Source organism: Schistocerca cancellata, chromosome 6 (genome assembly GCF_023864275.1).
Source record: "Schistocerca cancellata isolate TAMUIC-IGC-003103 chromosome 6, iqSchCanc2.1, whole genome shotgun sequence".
NCBI lineage: Eukaryota > Metazoa > Arthropoda > Insecta > Orthoptera > Acrididae > Schistocerca > Schistocerca cancellata.
The window spans coordinates 54,887,365-54,904,938 of NC_064631.1; the positions used below are offsets into that span (position 1 = coordinate 54,887,365).

General features: G+C 41.2%; 1 protein-coding gene across 1 annotated transcript in view; it reads right to left on the reverse strand.

Moving 5' to 3' along the window:
* LOC126191558 (retinol-binding protein pinta-like) overlaps positions 1-17,574 on the reverse strand; it is a 101,543-nt gene that overhangs the window by 12,667 nt on the left and 71,302 nt on the right. The window contains exons 4-5 of the mRNA XM_049932471.1: positions 7,433-7,682; positions 4,659-4,769 (exon numbers count right to left, since the gene is read on the reverse strand). Coding sequence (XP_049788428.1) covers positions 4,659-4,769; positions 7,433-7,682 — 361 coding nt within the window. The remainder of the gene's footprint in view (positions 1-4,658; positions 4,770-7,432; positions 7,683-17,574) is intronic.

Consider the following 17,574-nt stretch of genomic DNA (forward strand, 5'->3'; position numbering starts at 1 on the left):
AAAGACTGCGATGGAGCTCCGTATGCCACGGCAAACTGGCTGACACTGACGGCGGCGGTGCACAAATGCTGCGCAGCTAGCGCCATTCGACGGCCAACACCGCGGTTCCTGGTGTGTCCGCTGTGCCGTGCGTGTGATCATTGCATGTACAGCCCTCTCGCAGTGTCCGGAGCAAGTATGGTGGGTCTGACACACCGGTGTAAATGTGTTCTTTTTTCCATTTCCAGGAGTGTATTTAAACTCTGTTCCTGGACCCACCCTGTATCAGTTCTGGACGTATGGGGTGTCGCATTGTCCTGCTGGAATTGTACAAGTTTGTCCGGATGCACAATGGACATGAATGGATGCACGTGATCATACAGGATGCTTACGTACGTGTCACCTGTCAAAATCGTATCTAGACGTATTAGGGGTCCCATAACACTCCAATTGCACCATTACAGAGCCTCCACCAGCATGAGCAGTCCCTTGCTGACATACAGCCTCCATAGCATTACCCGTCCATCCTCTCGATACAGTTTGACACGAGACTCGTCCAACCGGGCAACATGTTCCCAGTCATCAACAGTCCAATGTTGGTGTTGATGGGCCAGGGCGAGGGGCTAAGCTTTCTTTCATGCAGTCATCAAGGGTAGAGGACCTGGCCTTCGGCTCCGAAAGCCCATATCGATAATGTTTCGTTGAATGGTTTGCACGCTGACACTTATTGATGGCCCAGCATTGAAATATGCAGCAATTTGCGGAAGGGTTGCATATCTATCACCTTCAACGATTCTCTTCAGTCGTTGTTGGTCCTGTTCTTGCAGGATCTATTTCCGGCCGCAGCGATGTCGGAGATTCGATGTTTTCTGGATTCCTGATATTCACGATAAAATCGTGAAATGGTCGTAAGGGAAAATTCTCACGTCATCGCTACCTCGGAGATGCCGTGTCCCATCGCTAGTGCGCCGACTGTAACACCACATCCAAACTCCCTTAAACCTTGATAACCAGTCATTATAGCAGCAGCAACCTGTCTAAAAACTGCGCCAGACTCTTGTTGTGCCGACCACTGTGGCCGAGCTGTTCCAGGCGCTCCATCTGGAACCGCGCTGCTGTTACGGTAGCAGGTTCGAATCCTGTCTAGGGCATGGATGTGTGTGATATCCTTTAGGTTAGTTAGGTTTAAGTAGTTGTAAGTCCAGGGGACTGATGACCTCAGATGTTAAAACCCATTTGAACACTTGTCTTATATAGGATATCTCCTGCCTGTGTACGTATCTCTGCATTTGGTTACGCATTCCTATGACATTTTCTTTACCGCTTCAGTGTAAGAGTAATGTTCATTACTCTGCATAGTTATGCCCTGCTTGCAACAATGGGAAGAACAGGTCAGTTTGTGTATGAAAGAGATGCCATATATGTATACACAATACTTATTCAAGACATAGAGAGCAAAAACTGAATTTTAACACTGGAATAAAAATACATTTGTTTAGCAAAAATTTGTGGGTGAAATACCTAAGGTGGAATAGATACTGATTTGTCATTCTGTTCAAATTTCTATCGTGCATCTAATGGTGCATACAGATTTAAAATTGCATTAGTGTACAAAAATTGTAAAATAGGGCTGAAAGCTGCTCTAAGTCATTAAGTGACGTAGATGCTGTGAATGCCCAGGGAAGGGAGTGTAGCAGTTAAGCAATGGTTATCTTGCCTGTTCCACATTAAGATGTAGAGGCAAAACGTTTGTCATTCTGGATGGTTGTATAGACATTCTCGTTTGGGACTTAGAAGTTTTTCCAAGGTGACAATCTCAATACTTAGAGACATTCTGCAATAGTTCAGCTGGGTTTAGATAAATCACCAATGGCCAAGAGACAGATTTTATTCTGCGAATAGTTCAGTGGGACTTGTATAAATCGGTAGTTAAACAAGATTGGACTTTAACTCAGTGTTAGTAGGGCTCTGCTGATTTCACTCTTCGTCAACACTTATCCTCGTAACATCGCTTGTTTACCAATGTTACATTTGGTTGTGATAGTGTTAATTAAATCTGAACAATTTAAGCATTGGATATTTGCTTTTTTGTTATTTTAATTACATTCTGTGTTTGCTGACCACTATCATGGGTTCTCGAGCCAACTTCAGTTCACTTAACTACATAATGGATATTAACCATCAGCCATCATTCCCTATTGTGCAGATTAAAAGTAATCATTACACTGAACTTTAACAATTTGTGGTAGCACCTACATTGAACCTAGCATCATTTAAATATGATTAATTGATCAGGGACAATTTTATAATTTTTATTAACAAAAGTTACATAAATCAAATTTATCAGCCCCCTGTTGCTTTTGTAAGGTATTTTTGTCACATGCTCCTGTGTAACAATACAGTCAACTTTTGTCTCAACTGCTTTTGAGCTATTGCTGCCTACACAGTTTTTCCAAATTTGAAGGAATCAGTATACTACCAGTTGTTGTTGTTGTCTTCAGTCCTGAGACTGGTTTGATGCAGCTCTCCACGCTACTCTATCCTGTGCAAGTTTCTTCATCTCCCAGTACTTACTGCAACCTACATCCTCTACGATTTTTACCCTCCACGCTACCCTCCAATGCTAAATTTGTGATCCCCTGATGCCTCAGAACATGTCCTACCAACCGGTCCCTCCTTCTTGTCAAGTTGTGCCACAAACTCCTCTTCACCCCAATTCAATTCAATACCTCCTCATTAGTTATGTGATCTACCCGTCTAATCTTGAGCATTCTTCTGTAGCACCACATTTCGAAAGCTTCTATTCTCTTCTTGTCCAAACTATTTATCGTCCATGTTTCACTTCCATACGTGGCTACACTCCATACAAATACTTTCAGAAACGACTTCCTGACACTTAAATCTATACTCGATGTTAACAAATTTCTCTTCTTCAGAAATGCTTTCCTTGCCATTGCCAGTCTACATTTTATATCCTCTCTACTTCGACCGTCATCAGTTATTCTGCTCCCCAAATAGCAAAACTCCTTTACTACTTTAAGTGTCTCGTTTCCTAATCTAATTCCCTCAGCATCACCTGACTTAATTTGACTACATGCCATTATCCTCGTCTTGCTTTTGTTGACGTTCATCTTATATCCTCCTTTCAGGACATTGTCCATTCCGTTCAACTGCTCTTCCAAGTCCTTTGCTGTGTCTGACAGAATTACAATGTCATCGGCGAACCTCAACGTTTTTATTTTTTCTCCATGGACTTTAATACCTACTCCGAATTTTTCTTTTGTTTTCTTTACTGCTTGCTCAATATACAGATTGAATAACATCGGGGACAGGCTACAAACCTGTCTCACTCCCTTCCCAACAGCTGCTTCCCTTTCATGTCCCTCGACTCTTATAACTGCCATCTGGTTTCTGTACAAACTGTAAATAGCCTTTCGCTCGCTGTATTTTACCCCTGCCACCTTCAGAATTTGAAAAAGAGTATTCCCGTTAACATTGTCAAAAGCTATCTCTAAGTCTACAAATGCTAGAAATGTAGATTTGCCTTTCCTTAATCTATTTTCTGAGATAAGTCGTAGGGTCGGTATTGCCTCACGTGTTCCAACATTTCTGCGGAATCCAAACTGATCTTCCCCGAGGTCGGCTTGTACCAGTTTTTCCATTCGTCTGTAAAGAATTCGCGTTAGTATTTTGCAGCTATGACTTATTAAACTGATAGTTCGGTAAGTTTCACATCTGTCAGCACCTGCTTTCTTTGGGATTGGAATTATTATATTCTTCTTGAAGTCTGAGGGTATTTCGCTTGTCTCATACATCTTGCTCACCAGATGGTAGAGTTTTGTTTGGACTGGCTCTCCCAAGGCCGTAAGTAGTTGCAATGTGAATGTTGTCTACTCCTGGGGCCTTGTTTCGACTCAGGTCTTTCAGTGCTCTGTCAAACTCTTCACGCAGTATCGTATCTCTCATTTCATCTTCATCTACATCCTCTTCTATTTCCATAATATTGTCCTCAAGTACATCGCCCTTGTATAGACTCTCTATAGACTCCTTCCACCTTTCTGCTTTCCCTTCTTTGCTTAGAACTGGGTTTCCATCTGAGCTCTTGATATTTATGCAAGTGGCTCTCTTTTCTCCAAAGGTCTCTTTAATTTTCCTGTAGGCAGTATCTATCTTACCCCTAGTGAGACAAGCCTCTACATCCTTACATTTGTCCTCTAGCCATCCCTGCTTAGCCATTTTGCACTTCCTGTCGATCTCATTTTTGAGACGTCTGTATTCCTTTTTGTCAGCTTCATTTATTGCATTTTTGTATTTTCTCCTTTCATCAGTTAAATTCAATATTTCTTCTGTTACCCAAGGATTTCTACTAGCCCTCGTCTTTTTACCTACTTGATCCTCTGCTGCCTTCACTACATCCCTCAGAGCTACCCTTTCTTCTTCTACTGTATTTATTTCCCCCATTCCTGTCAATTGTTCCTTCATGCTCTCCCTGAAACTCTGTACAACCTCTGGTTCTTTCAGTTTATCCAAGTCCCATCTCCTTAAATTCCCACCTTTTTGCAGTTTCTTCAGTTTTAATCTACTACTAACAGTATACTAACAGTATGTAATAAAATTTAAAGCAAAGCAACAGCACTTTTTTTTTTTGGAAGAAATTATATTTTCTAGGAACATCTTACCCTATTCTGCAACTTTTCTGATATAGCTGACTTCACAATTTTCATGACAAAATCAATAATTTTGTCCGCATTTAAAATGTGGAATGCTTTCAGCCTTCGGCAGTAGGCAGTCTGCAAAAAATCAGTCACGTTAATGCTTTTGTGTTTGTTATTGCTTGTTTAGTCACGTGGAAAAGACATTAAGTTACAGGGAATAAATGTCATTGCAACATTAAATATTTCAGTTTGCTAAAAGACATCTTGCTGTACACCAAGAGCTACAAGTAAATTTTAAGTATTATAAAATTAAGTATTACATACAATTCATGATGTACAGCAAAACGTCTTTCAACAAGTACTTACGAGCTGGACACTACGAAGCGTACAACATTTTCACGAATATTTCAACATGAAAAGCATAAATCTTAAGACTATTCATAATGAACTTTTCCAGTTAACTCACCAACAGACTTTACGGTAGATGCCAAACTTATGGAAGTGTCGTGATATTACCTTCTTTGAATTATTATATCGTTGTATTATTACATATACGTGGACATAAACAAGCGGTATGTGCGATAACTGCATAAAATTTAACGTATGTTTAGGTGCAACTGACAAAATACTTCCTGCTGCTCCTCATTACGTTTCTCTTTCTTCTGTTTACTCTCGCACTCTAGAATTCTACGTATTGCCTGTTCAACAGCTGTCTGGCAGAACTTCGGTTATACAATAAATCAATCAAATCTAAAGGCCGTAAATTCAACTAAATACCTAGTAATTAGAATTAAGAGCAACTTAAATTGGGGAGAACACGAAAAAAATGTGGGGAAGGCGAACCAAAGACTGCGTTTTATACCAGAACACCTACGAGACGCAACAGATCTACTAAAGAGGCTGCAGACACTACACTTGTCCGTCCTCTTTTGGAGTACCGTTGCGTGTGTGGGATCCTTACCTGACAGGATCAACGGAGTACATCCAGAAAGTTCAGAGGAGGGCAGCACGTTTTGTATTATAGAGAAATAGGGGAGGGAGTGTCACGTACATAATATAGGATTTGGGATGGACAGCGTTAAAACAAAGCCCTTTCTCGTTGCAGCGAGATGTTCTCACGAAATGTCAATAACTTTTTCCTCAGAATAAGAAAATATTTTGTTGACGCAGGCCTACATAGGCAGAAACGATGATCATAATAAAATGGAAATCAGACCTCGCGCGGAAAGATGTTCTATATTCCGCGCGCTGTTCGAGAGTGGAATAATAGAGAATTATTGTGAAGGTAGTTCGATGAAATACTTAAGTGTGGTTTGCAGAGTATCCACGTAGACGGACTTAAACATGGGAAACAATGTGAAGCTGCAGTCTTTGCCCAACATCACTGGGCAAACATGGCCATGGAATGACAGCCACACTTTACAACACCACATCGGGCGCATGTGACAGCCATGTTCCATTGCTCCCAGTATAACAGCGTAGAAATAAGTGCGAAGTGCACACACGCGGGCGTTTTTTTTTTTTTTTTCCTACGTAACCAGCGACGTGCAGACTAAAATCTAATGGTCCCACTAGGACCGTGCGTAGAGAGAAGGGGTACTCCCTTATCTGTCTGTGGTGACCTAGAATGGAAATACTAATAACGGTCAAACAAGACTGACACGAAAGTCAACTGGTTAAACTAATGACTACATTTATTAAAATATCCGTGGTTACAACGCCGTGGTCGGATGAATTTCTTGCTCATCAACCACGGCACATTGCCAGAAATATTTCAATTAGCGTAATATATCCGGCAGTGAAAGCTTACATTTTGCAACTAAACTGATGGTTTCACAGTATTCACATCTGTAAGAACATGCTTTTTATGGTTTGTTTGTCCAATGGCACCACTAATTCTGAGGAATGTCGTCTACTTTAGGCCCCCTGTTTCGTCTTACAGTCACCTATTTTACCGGAAGCTGAGGAACTGAAGAAGATATTGAGAGGGAACGTGACTGCATTCTCATTAGATGTCATTAACGGTGGAAATCTGAACTGTGAACCAATACCCATTCCAGACAAGTGCCAGAGACAGCACCTGTCCTTTCTGCGACTTTGTAGTTACAGGTTTTTAGGCATCAGTGCTATAATATCAAGTACGAGCGCAAACAGAACACCAGAATGGAAGAAAAATTTAGGCTGGTTACAAAATTGTAGTCATCGTGATTAATATTATGATAGTCGCCAGATTTATGTCTACTGCGAACTGTTTTTTCTACTAACACAGGTGTCGCATTATGATACCTGATGAAGCCTTCTTGTTATTTGTCTAATAGGTATTTATCATCATACGGTGCTTTTGGAGAGTATGTTGGAAGGACCTGTGCAGTACTGGAAGAATATAGTTGGGTCGATAGTGAGGTAGTAGTGTGGTAGTGTCTTCTGGGATAGTGAATGACAGATAGAAATTTAGAGCGATGTTGTCCTATGATGATGTGAAATAGGGGTTTAATGCGTTATTAAAATACGCTGCATTTTTGTGTTCACAACTGAACTTCAAGAAATTAAAATTTTTATGGATCCAGATTTTAGTGATCTAATACCAAAATTAATCATGAGATAAATTTAGCCTGTATATGAAGACATCATTTCTGGGCACATATATTTTATCAACAGATACAGAATTCCAAGTGATAACGCTGTTCTCCTCTTACGCGCCAATTATGTGTGAGAAAAGGGTACCATTTCACAACTTCCTAGGCAGGTAACATTATATCTGCAATCTACACGTGGAGCAATATTTTGAGGGTACTGACCTTGTAGCCGATTTCCAGTGCCCGTACAATATTGATATCTGTACGGAAGATGTGTCCAGCATTCAGATTCGTCATATCGTAGATGATGACGTCTCCGAGGGAATAGTCGTCAAAGTACATCATCTCAATGGCTATGGAGGCGGTTTTTCCGTGCTTTGGCCACGAGACCCACGTGGGGTCCGGGTCTATGCCGCCGATGATGTGCACGCGGTACAGCTCCTTAGTAAGGCGAGGCATCACCGCGAACTTCCTGTCGAAACAGAACAGGCACAATTGTCGCAGGGCTTCCTGCAAATTCTCGAACCAGTACTAACCACGTTTAACACGTTGTGTGTAAATGGAACATAAACTCAGTGCTGCAAGTTGTGAAGATATCACTACAACCTAATATACATTTTTTTCCTTTTTACTACATTTTCTGTAACTTTGTCACTGCTTTATTTTCAGCATACATTCAAAAGGTTAGTTCAGAATGAGTTTTGTAAATTTAATTCTCAGCATAATTATGTTTGTGTTTACATAATGTAGTTGTTATGAATTTTATAGCCAATTTCAATTATTCCGATATTGTTAACGTGTTATTTGAAACCATTTTCTATGGACAAAGCAATATGAAATTGTGATTTTGTACAGAACTGTAAATCGATATAATGAGAATCTTTGAAAGTGTTACGTGGAGCGAGGTGTATACGTAGAATTCTATCGACAGAGCGACAGGAATGACATCAACAAAGAGTCAGGAGCGAGAAGAAGAGAGTCGACGTAGAGTTGATTGTCGTACTGCCAATATTGTGTTCGTGGCCGGTGAAAAATATCAGTGTTGGGACAGTGTTATATTTTTGATCTCGGAATGTACCGCGACTCAAGAACTAGTGATTTGCTCGTTTGCCGGAACTTCGAAATGACTCAAGCATTAAACTTTGATGTCCGGACCGGTAAGCCGTGTGCACGCCGTAAAGATATTGTTTTCGATTTTAGACAGCGTAAACTGCTTGTTGCATACCACAAACTACGGAATGAAACAGAAAATACGGCAACACATTTTCGTGTCATATATTAATACGAAGAACATTAACTACGAATGTATGGTGTGCTGATCGCCACGTGATTGAAGTACCTGCGTAGACGTTTGTTCGAGGCACTTATTGTCCGGTTTAAACCACGTACTAATGATTTACTGCACAATCTACTTAATATACTATCGTAGCGCGGTCGGATATACTGTGAAAAGCGCCGCGATCGCATATCATAAATCCGGAAACCGTTACCAAAGTATGTAACAAACATAATGACATGAAGTTATGTCACGCGTTAATTGAAAGCAGCGTGTTTTATTTTCCTCACAGATGCACAGATCGGAATTAATTCTGCAAACACAGAGCGTACCTGTTACATTCACAACTGGCGCTCGAGATCAAGGAAATCAGCAAGACGACACCAATTACTGGACTGCATGCTCAAGGATCGTAGACTAACGAAGCGGGTGTCGAGGGCTCGCCAGCAGCATCAGTTAAGTGGAAACTCTTTTGTTCGAACGTGAGCTAAGAGACACCGCGAGCAACATCGTTCTAAACAGCGATTTAATATCTCTTTATATATAAACAACAATAGCTTTTCTGAACATTCATTTCACGTAATTTTAAATTCTCATATTGTAATATTAATCCAGTTTAATTTCAAAAACATTCGGAACAGTAGTTATAACTTGGTTTCATTCATTTAATTATTTACTTTCATAAGCATAATAACTTTGCAAACGTATTAATTTCCGAAACCGTCAGTATTGCAGACAAAAGCTACTAATAATAAAGAGACAGACTAAACAGTTTTTGTTTCTTTTCATTTAATTTTAATTGCCAATGTTTCTTTATTTATGTGGTCTTTAAATGTTTCCTTACATTTTCATGTTGTGTTGATCTGCATTTAATCTCGTACAAATTGTGCTATGACGATCAATTTTGCGTTCTGTGCATTAACTACCATTTCATTAGTAGACAGAGACACGTGACGTTTTGTTCAGTTTGTTTAGAAGAATATTTTATCAGTGGTAATCTGATCTGGGCTAATGGGTTTTCATTTCTAATCTTATAATTGTTGTGTAATTACTTACATGTGTGAATGTAATGTTCAGCGTAATTGAAGAAAATTAGGGTATTCCTGTGGTGTCACCGCCAGACACCACACTTGCTAGGTGGTGGTGGGTTTTAAATCGGCCGCGGTCCGTTAGTATACGTCGGACCCGCGTGTCGCCACTATCAGTGGTTGCAGACCGAGCGCCGCCACACGGCAGTTCTAGAGAGTCTTCCTAGCACTCGTCTCAGTTGTACAGCCGACTTTGCTAGCGATGGTTCACTGACAAATTACGCTCTCATTTGCCGAGACGATAGTTAGCATAGCCTTCAGCTACGTCATTTGTTACGATCTAGCAAGGCGCCATTACCAGTTACTATTGATGCTGTAAAACATGTACCGTCAAGAGCGACGTTCACCATTTATGGATTAAAGTTAAGTATTCCACCAGCTACGTCAGTTTTTTCTACAGTCTAATTTCCTTGACCTGTTCCAGACCTCACGCCAGCCTGCGTCAGCTAAAACGCGTGCCTTTCGGCTTCCTCTCATACCGGGTTGGCTCTCTTGCCAATCCACAACAATTCCTCGTTCCAGTTAACTTAATATTTCCGGGAGCGGTAAATTTAGAAGAGCCGGACCGGGCTACTGTCAGTCCGAGTAATAAAACAGGGCCGGTTCTAGCCCAGTCGAGGTTCCAGGAGGTACTGTTTCGGATGTTACAGTTATATTTTGTGAAACCGTCTGACCCGTCATCACCACCTACTTCGACCGTGTCGTGGCCGGACAGTGTCGTTTTAATGCTGTGCTGACGGAATCTGTTAATTTTCCGGAAGAAGTTCGAAATTTAGTCACTGGCGTAATTTGTTTAGGTGCGGTTTTTTTCACTAGATCTATAATATGACGATTGAACTATGTTTACATCTCTGTTAGTAGAAATGAGAGGAGTCTGGGGGAAACAATGGAAATAATAAAATTTCAAGGAAGAAAGTCAGATAAGCTGGGTAAAGCAATGGAGCAGACATTTAAAGAAGTTGAAAGTACAACGTTTTCGAAACAAGATGAACGAAGGTGTTAGAAATGAAGGTGTAGAATGTTTGGATGCAAACACTAAAGCCCGAGTTGTTGAGGATGAACAGTGAGAGCTGATTTAGAGAATGGCTACAATCAGATTGTGCAGGAACGTAGTACGAAAAATGAGGCAGAAGTGGATGAGATGAAAGAGAACACGAGAATAAGACAGATGACATAGAAGAGAGTGCTAGAAAAAAAATAGTGGGGCACCTTCAGTAATGCAGGTAAAGAATGATAGTAACACTGAAAACATAACGATTGATCTCAGTGTAGAAGCGAATTCAGTTTCTGTCGTAAATGCTGGTGGATTCAAGTTGTAGTTGAGTGCTCGGAAAATAATAAGTGGAGAAGAGATTGTGTTAGCTCAAAAAGAAAAAGATTGAAATGAGGGGCGTATGCTCCAGAGAGGTACAAATATTTTCAGGAACCCACCATAGAATTCTTGGATGTGTACTGGCTCGGTGATAGACTGAGTGATGTAATGAATGTTTCTCGGACATATCCAGACTATGGTAGGAAGTCTAAGCAAAGCGTTAATGAAAACAGTAAGGAAATGATTGGCGAAGTGAAACATCCAGACAATACATGGAAAAGAATTAATTTTGTGGAAGTACTGGTAGAGAGTTTGCACTATCAGAAGAGACAGACGCTAGGAGGTCAGAACTATAGACTAAAGGATTTTTTAACAGAGTGCTAGATATTGGTAAATAGCAATCTAACTGTTTTCTGGAGGGAAATCTTTGGAAAAGACCATGAAGTGTGGATCCAAGGAGGAATGGTTCAGAAGTGATCAGCTGTGACAACGCATATTACCAGGGGGTTCACTAGTGTTTAGTGAATGTGCAGTAGTGGAAATAGGGCCCCATACTGTTTCAATGCCACTTCTTTCTTTAGTTTTCTATACTATTTCCTACTCTTCAACTATCCTTTGTATCTGCCAGAACAATTCTTCACCTATAAAACTATCCAGAGTATGAATCAAGTAGACCTAACCAGATATGACAATATTCCCCATATGAGACATGATCCCTAATTAGTGACTGGTGGAAAGAACAAGAATTAGCTAGATACTGGTGGACAGCTTTGTATAGGAAATAGGAATGTGCTGATAAATGACAAAGCTGGTATAGTAATCTGACCATATTTTAGAAGCTAAAATTTGTTTGAGGTTTTTTAATTTTAATGGGAACAAGAAAGAATTTTGAGTATTGTGCACGAATAATGACTAAAAAAAGAAAAATAAGTATGTGGAGGAGAGTAGTTGAGGAGTGACAGTGTTTTGTTGGTAAGTATGAATTAAAGAGTAAGAAGCGATTACTAAATGAAATCATGAATTCTGATTGGCAATGGTAAAGAAAATTGTTTGATCATTAATAAACTGAAAATGAGTACATGAGAACAATAGTTAATAAGGAAATAGGTAATGTAAGGTGAGAAATGATGATGGTAGGAGTGTAGATAAATAGAAATAGAGAAAACAGAGATCATATTAGAGGAGAAATAAGGAGTACTATAAGTTCGAGCTGTTAGGGACCTTGCAATGATGTAGTCAGGAGGAATGAGGGAATTCAGAAAAGAAGTAGAATAAATATGAATAATGTTTTGTAGGAACAGAAAACAATGTAGCAAGTACTGATTAATGTAGTGTTGTGCATCATGAGAAACTGAAGAAAGGTTAGTTAAAATGAAACACGAAAAGTATAAACAGCAACAATGAAAAATAAAAACATAACATAGCATTAATATGAATATCTAAATAAGATAGGATTTTGTAATGTTGCCCTTAAGTACACTCCTGGAAATGGGAAAAAGAACACATTGACACCGTTGTGTCAGACCCACCATACTTGCTCCGGACACTTCGAGAGAGCTGTACAAGCAATGATCACACGCACGGCACAGCGGACACACCAGGAACCGCGGTGTTGGCCGTCGAATGGCGCTAGCTGCGCAGCATTTGTGCACCGCCGCCGTCAGTGTCAGCCAGTTTGCCGTGGCATACGGAGCTCCATCGCAGTCTTTAACACTGGTAGCATGCCGCGACAGCGTGGACGTGAACCGTATGTGCAGTTGACGGACTTTGAACGAGGGCGTATAGTGGGCATGCGGGAGGCCGGGTGGACGTACCGCCGAATTGCTCAACACGTGGGGCGTGAGGTCTCCACAGTACATCGATGTTGTTGCCAGTGGTCGGCGGAAGGTGCACGTGCCCGTCGACCTGGGACCGGACCGCAGCGACGCACGGATGCACGCCAAGACCGTAGGATCCTACGCAGTGCCGTAGGGGACCGCACCGCCACTTCCCAGCAAATTAGGGACACTGTTGCTCCTGGGGTATCGGCGAGGACCATTCGCAACCGTCTCCATGAAGCTGGGCTACGGTCCCGCACACCGTTAGGCCGTCTTCCGCTCACGCCCCAACATCGTGCAGCCCGCCTCCAGTGGTGTCGCGACAGGCGTGAATGGAGGGACGAATGGAGACGTGTCGTCTTCAGCGATGAGAGTCGCTTCTGCCTTGGTGCCAATGATGGTCGTATGCGTGTTTGGCGCCGTGCAGGTGAGCGCCACAATCAGGACTGCATACGACCGAGGCACACAGGGCCAAGACCCGGCATCATGGTGTGGGGAGCGATCTCCTACACTGGCCGTACACCACTGGTGATCGTCGAGGGGACACTGAATAGTGCACGGTACATCCAAACCGTCATCGAACCCATCGTTCTACCATTCCTAGACCGGCAAGGGAACTTGCTGTTCCAACAGGACAATGCACGTCCGCATGTATCCCGTGCCACCCAACGTGCTCTAGAAGGTGTAAGTCAACTACCCTGGCCAGCAAGATCTCCGGATCTGTCCCCCATTGAGCATGTTTGGGACTGGATGAAGCGTCGTCTCACGCGGTCTGCACGTCCAGCACGAACGCTGGTCCAACTGAGGCGCCACGTGGAAATGGCATGGCAAGCCGTTCCACAGGACTACATCCAGCATCTCTACGATCGTCTCCATGGGAGAATAGCAGCCTGCATTGCTCCGAAAGGTGGATATACACTGTACTAGTGCCGACATTGTGCATGCTCTGTTGCCTGTGTCTATATGCCTGTGGTTCTATCAGTGTGATCATGTGATGTATCTGACCCCAGGAATGTGTCAATAAAGTTTCCCCTTCCTGGGACAATGAATTCACGGTGTTCGTATTTCAATTTCCAGGAGTGTATATACATTTGCCCACTAATTGTGTTGAGCGGAAGTGAGTTGTGATGGAGTGTGTAATTTTCCTTTTAAAGACAAAAAATGTGAAATTAGTGATGTGATAGGTAATGAATGTAGTACTTGTGATCCAATAGTGGATCCATTTCCAATATTGGTGGTTTAATTGAGGGAGATATTTAAAGCTAAATTCTTGTATGCAGTACTTTGTAACATGGTGGATTTAAATTTTAATTCGGTAATAAAAGTGTACGATTGAGTATGGTGTGAGATGTGTGGTAATATGAAGATATAATTAACATATAGCTTTAGGCGTTCAGATTTATGTTGAAGCTTTGACACACTTTCAAAAAGTACAAAATAAAAGGAGGATGATACATGCAACAGCAACAGGAATCTGTTTAATAAAATAATGTGTAGATTACTGTTACGACTAGAACCCAAGAGTATGGAACCATATAAATGTGAATAAGCATAAATATTGAAAAGTGAAAAATGGACGATTTTCAATGCCACTTGAATATGAATGATAAAAGTGACAACTTATAAGCAAAGAACTAACAAAGTTGGCCATTAATGTGTAGGTTCGAAATTTTGAACTATACAACATACACTGCTTAAAGTTAATTTTGTAATGTAGAACTTAATCAGTTGTTTGAACGATCTGCTCACTTGATGTCAAATTTTGTAAGGTATTGCGTTCGTTATTTCTGGGTGATTACCCACCACATTTTATTGTTTAGTTAATCTTTAATGTTAAAGGGCTAACAGCAATTCTGAATATTAGAAGTTAATACTTACAGAATCTCTGATGACACATTCTAAGATATTGAATATCTCGCATGTATCAAGAACGTCTTCTCCTGAGAGGTTCTAGGGAACACCTGAAGATAAAATTGGGGACATATGCGAAGGTAATAATGACAGATAATTTTTTTCCTCTCTTTTCTCTCATACCTTTCGCTTTGTAAGACTAAGTATTCATATAGTTGATGGTGTAGTACAGCTGTGTTTTCTAATAATGTTAATATGGAACTGCAATTTATTCCTTTTTCTGTAATGGATAAATGTGTTTTCTTACTGTTGCTTCAATATGGAAAGACTTTAAATTCTTTTGTTTATGTTATCTGCATTTGTAATATTAACTGATGTGACGACCTGCTACGTAAATCATAGATACGTATGGAAGCACAGAGAGCGAGAGCTACAGTGGAGCAGCGTTGTACAGTGAGGTTAGTTAGTGAGTGTATGTATGTGCGACAGTATGGCGAGACGCGCGTTGTTGATTTTGAGATGCAGAAGATTATCGAGACAGTGAATCGTGGAACTTAGCGAGTGACGACTGAGATTACCGTCGCAGTGCATAATGAAAACTTGAGCGATCATTATGAACGGAAAAATCGTATGGTTTGATTATTTCTAAATGAACTGTGTCTCGACCGGTGCTGATAACGCTTTCGCGAGTAGACATTATAGTTATTACTACCGTGTGAGTAAAATGGATTTTCCATTTAAAAAATCTCGAGAGCCAAGCCTGCATAAAACTATGTCATATATTTGTCATGTGTAAGAACGGCTCTAATACATAAATTAAAGATCGCAAATACTGTTCTCTCCAAATCTCGAGGTTTCGCTCGTCCTGCGATCAAGCGTCGACAACTGGTACTGTCTCCACGACAGGTCTTGCCGCTATAATTCATTCTCGCGATAAAAACTGAATCATTTTATACGATACATTTCGTTTGTTCAGCATTTTAATTCTTGATTAATTGCCTTGATTGTTTAATCTGAATGCCGCCATCTTGTTTTAATCCTGATTTAAATTTTTTCAAGTTTTTATTTGTTATTCTGGAAAGTGAACAGTGATTGAAATGCTGATTTGCAATCTACGTGGTAAGCCATTAGCGCCTCTCTTGAAATAATAATATGATATATTCGTCTTTGTCTGTTACCTTTACTTAAAATCAGCATAAATGTTTATATTTACATACAGGGTGTTTCAAAAATGACCGGTATATTTGAAACGGTAATAAAAACTAAACGAGCAGCGATAGAAATACACCGTTTGCTGCAATATGCTTGGGACAACATTACATTTTCAGGCAGACAAACTTTCGAAATTACAGTAGTTACAATTGTCAACAACAGATGGCGCTGCGGTCTGGGAAACTCTATAGTACGATATTTTCCACATATCCACCATGCGTAGCAATAATATGGCGTAGTCTCTGAATGAAATTACCCGAAACCTTTGACAACGTGTCTGGCGGAATGGCTTCACATGCAGATGAGATGTACTGCTTCAGCTGTTCAATTGTTTCTGGATTCTGGCGGTACACCTGGTCTTTCAAGTGTCCCCACAGAAAGAAGTCACAGGGGTTCATGTCTGGCGAATAGGGAGGCCAATCCACGCCGCCTCCTGTATGTTTCGGATAGCCCAAAGCAATCACACGATCATCGAAATATTCATTCAGGAAATTAAAGACGTCGGCCGTGCGATGTGGCCGGGCACCATCTTGCATAAACCACGAGGTGTTCGCAGTGTCGTCTAAGGCAGTTTGTACCGCCACAAATTCACGAAGAATGTCCAGATAGCGTGATGCAGTAATCGTTTCGGATCTGAAAAACGGGCTAATGATTCCTTTGGAAGAAATGGCGGCCCAGACCAGTACTTTTTGAGGATGCAGGGACGATGGGACTGCAACATGGGGCTTTTCGGTTCCCCATATGCGCCAGTTCTGTTTATTGACGAAGCCGTCAAGGTAAAAATAAGCTTCGTCAGTAAACCAAATGCTGCCCACATGCATATCGCCGTCATCAATCCTGTGCACTATATCGTTAGCGAATGTCTCTCGTGCAGCAATAGTAGCGGCGCTGAGGGGTTGCCGCGTTTGAATTTTGTATGGACAGACGTGTAAACTCTGGCGCATGAGACGATACGTGGACGTTGGCGTCATTTGGACCGCAGCTGCAACACGGCGAACGGAAACCCGAGGCCGCTGTCGGATCACCTGCTGCACTAGCTAGCGCGTTGCCCTCTGTGGTTGCCATACGCGGTCGCCCTACCTTTCCAGCACGTTCATCCGTCACGTTCCCAGTCCGTTGAAATTTTTCAAACAGATCCTTTATTGTATCGCTTTTCGGTCCTTTGGTTACATTAAACCTCCATCGAGAACTTCGTCTTGTTGCAACAACACTGTGTTCTAGGCGGTGGAATTCCAACACCAGAAAAATCCTGTGTTCTAAGGAATAAACCATGTTGTCCACAGCACACTTGCACGTTGTGAACAGCACACGCTTACAGCAGAAAGACGACGTACAGAATGGCGCACCCACAGACTGCGTTGTCTTCTATATCTTTCACATCACTTGCAGCGCCATCTGTTGTTGAAAATTGTAACTACTGTAATTTCGAAAGTTTGTCCGCCTGAAAATGTACTGTTGTCCCAAGCATATTGCAACAAACGGTGTATTTCTATCGCTGCTCGTTTAGTTTTTATTGCCGTTTCAAATATACCGGTCATTTTTGAAACACCCTGTACATACCAGTAGTCTATGAAAAATCTATTGTAAATTTGTTCAAAAGCAGTAGGAGTCTGTTCAGAGTAAAATTTAATGTAGTTCCTTCTTTGTTTCACGAAACTGTCACATTTTAAGTAAAGCTATAGCTTATTGTTGTGGCTAGTTCATAATTTCTTGTATATACCTCGCAATCGTGCCGCTCGAGTCAAGTGTAACGTAATTGTTTGAACATACTTGACAATGTATCGAATGCTGTGGCGTATCGGAAAGTC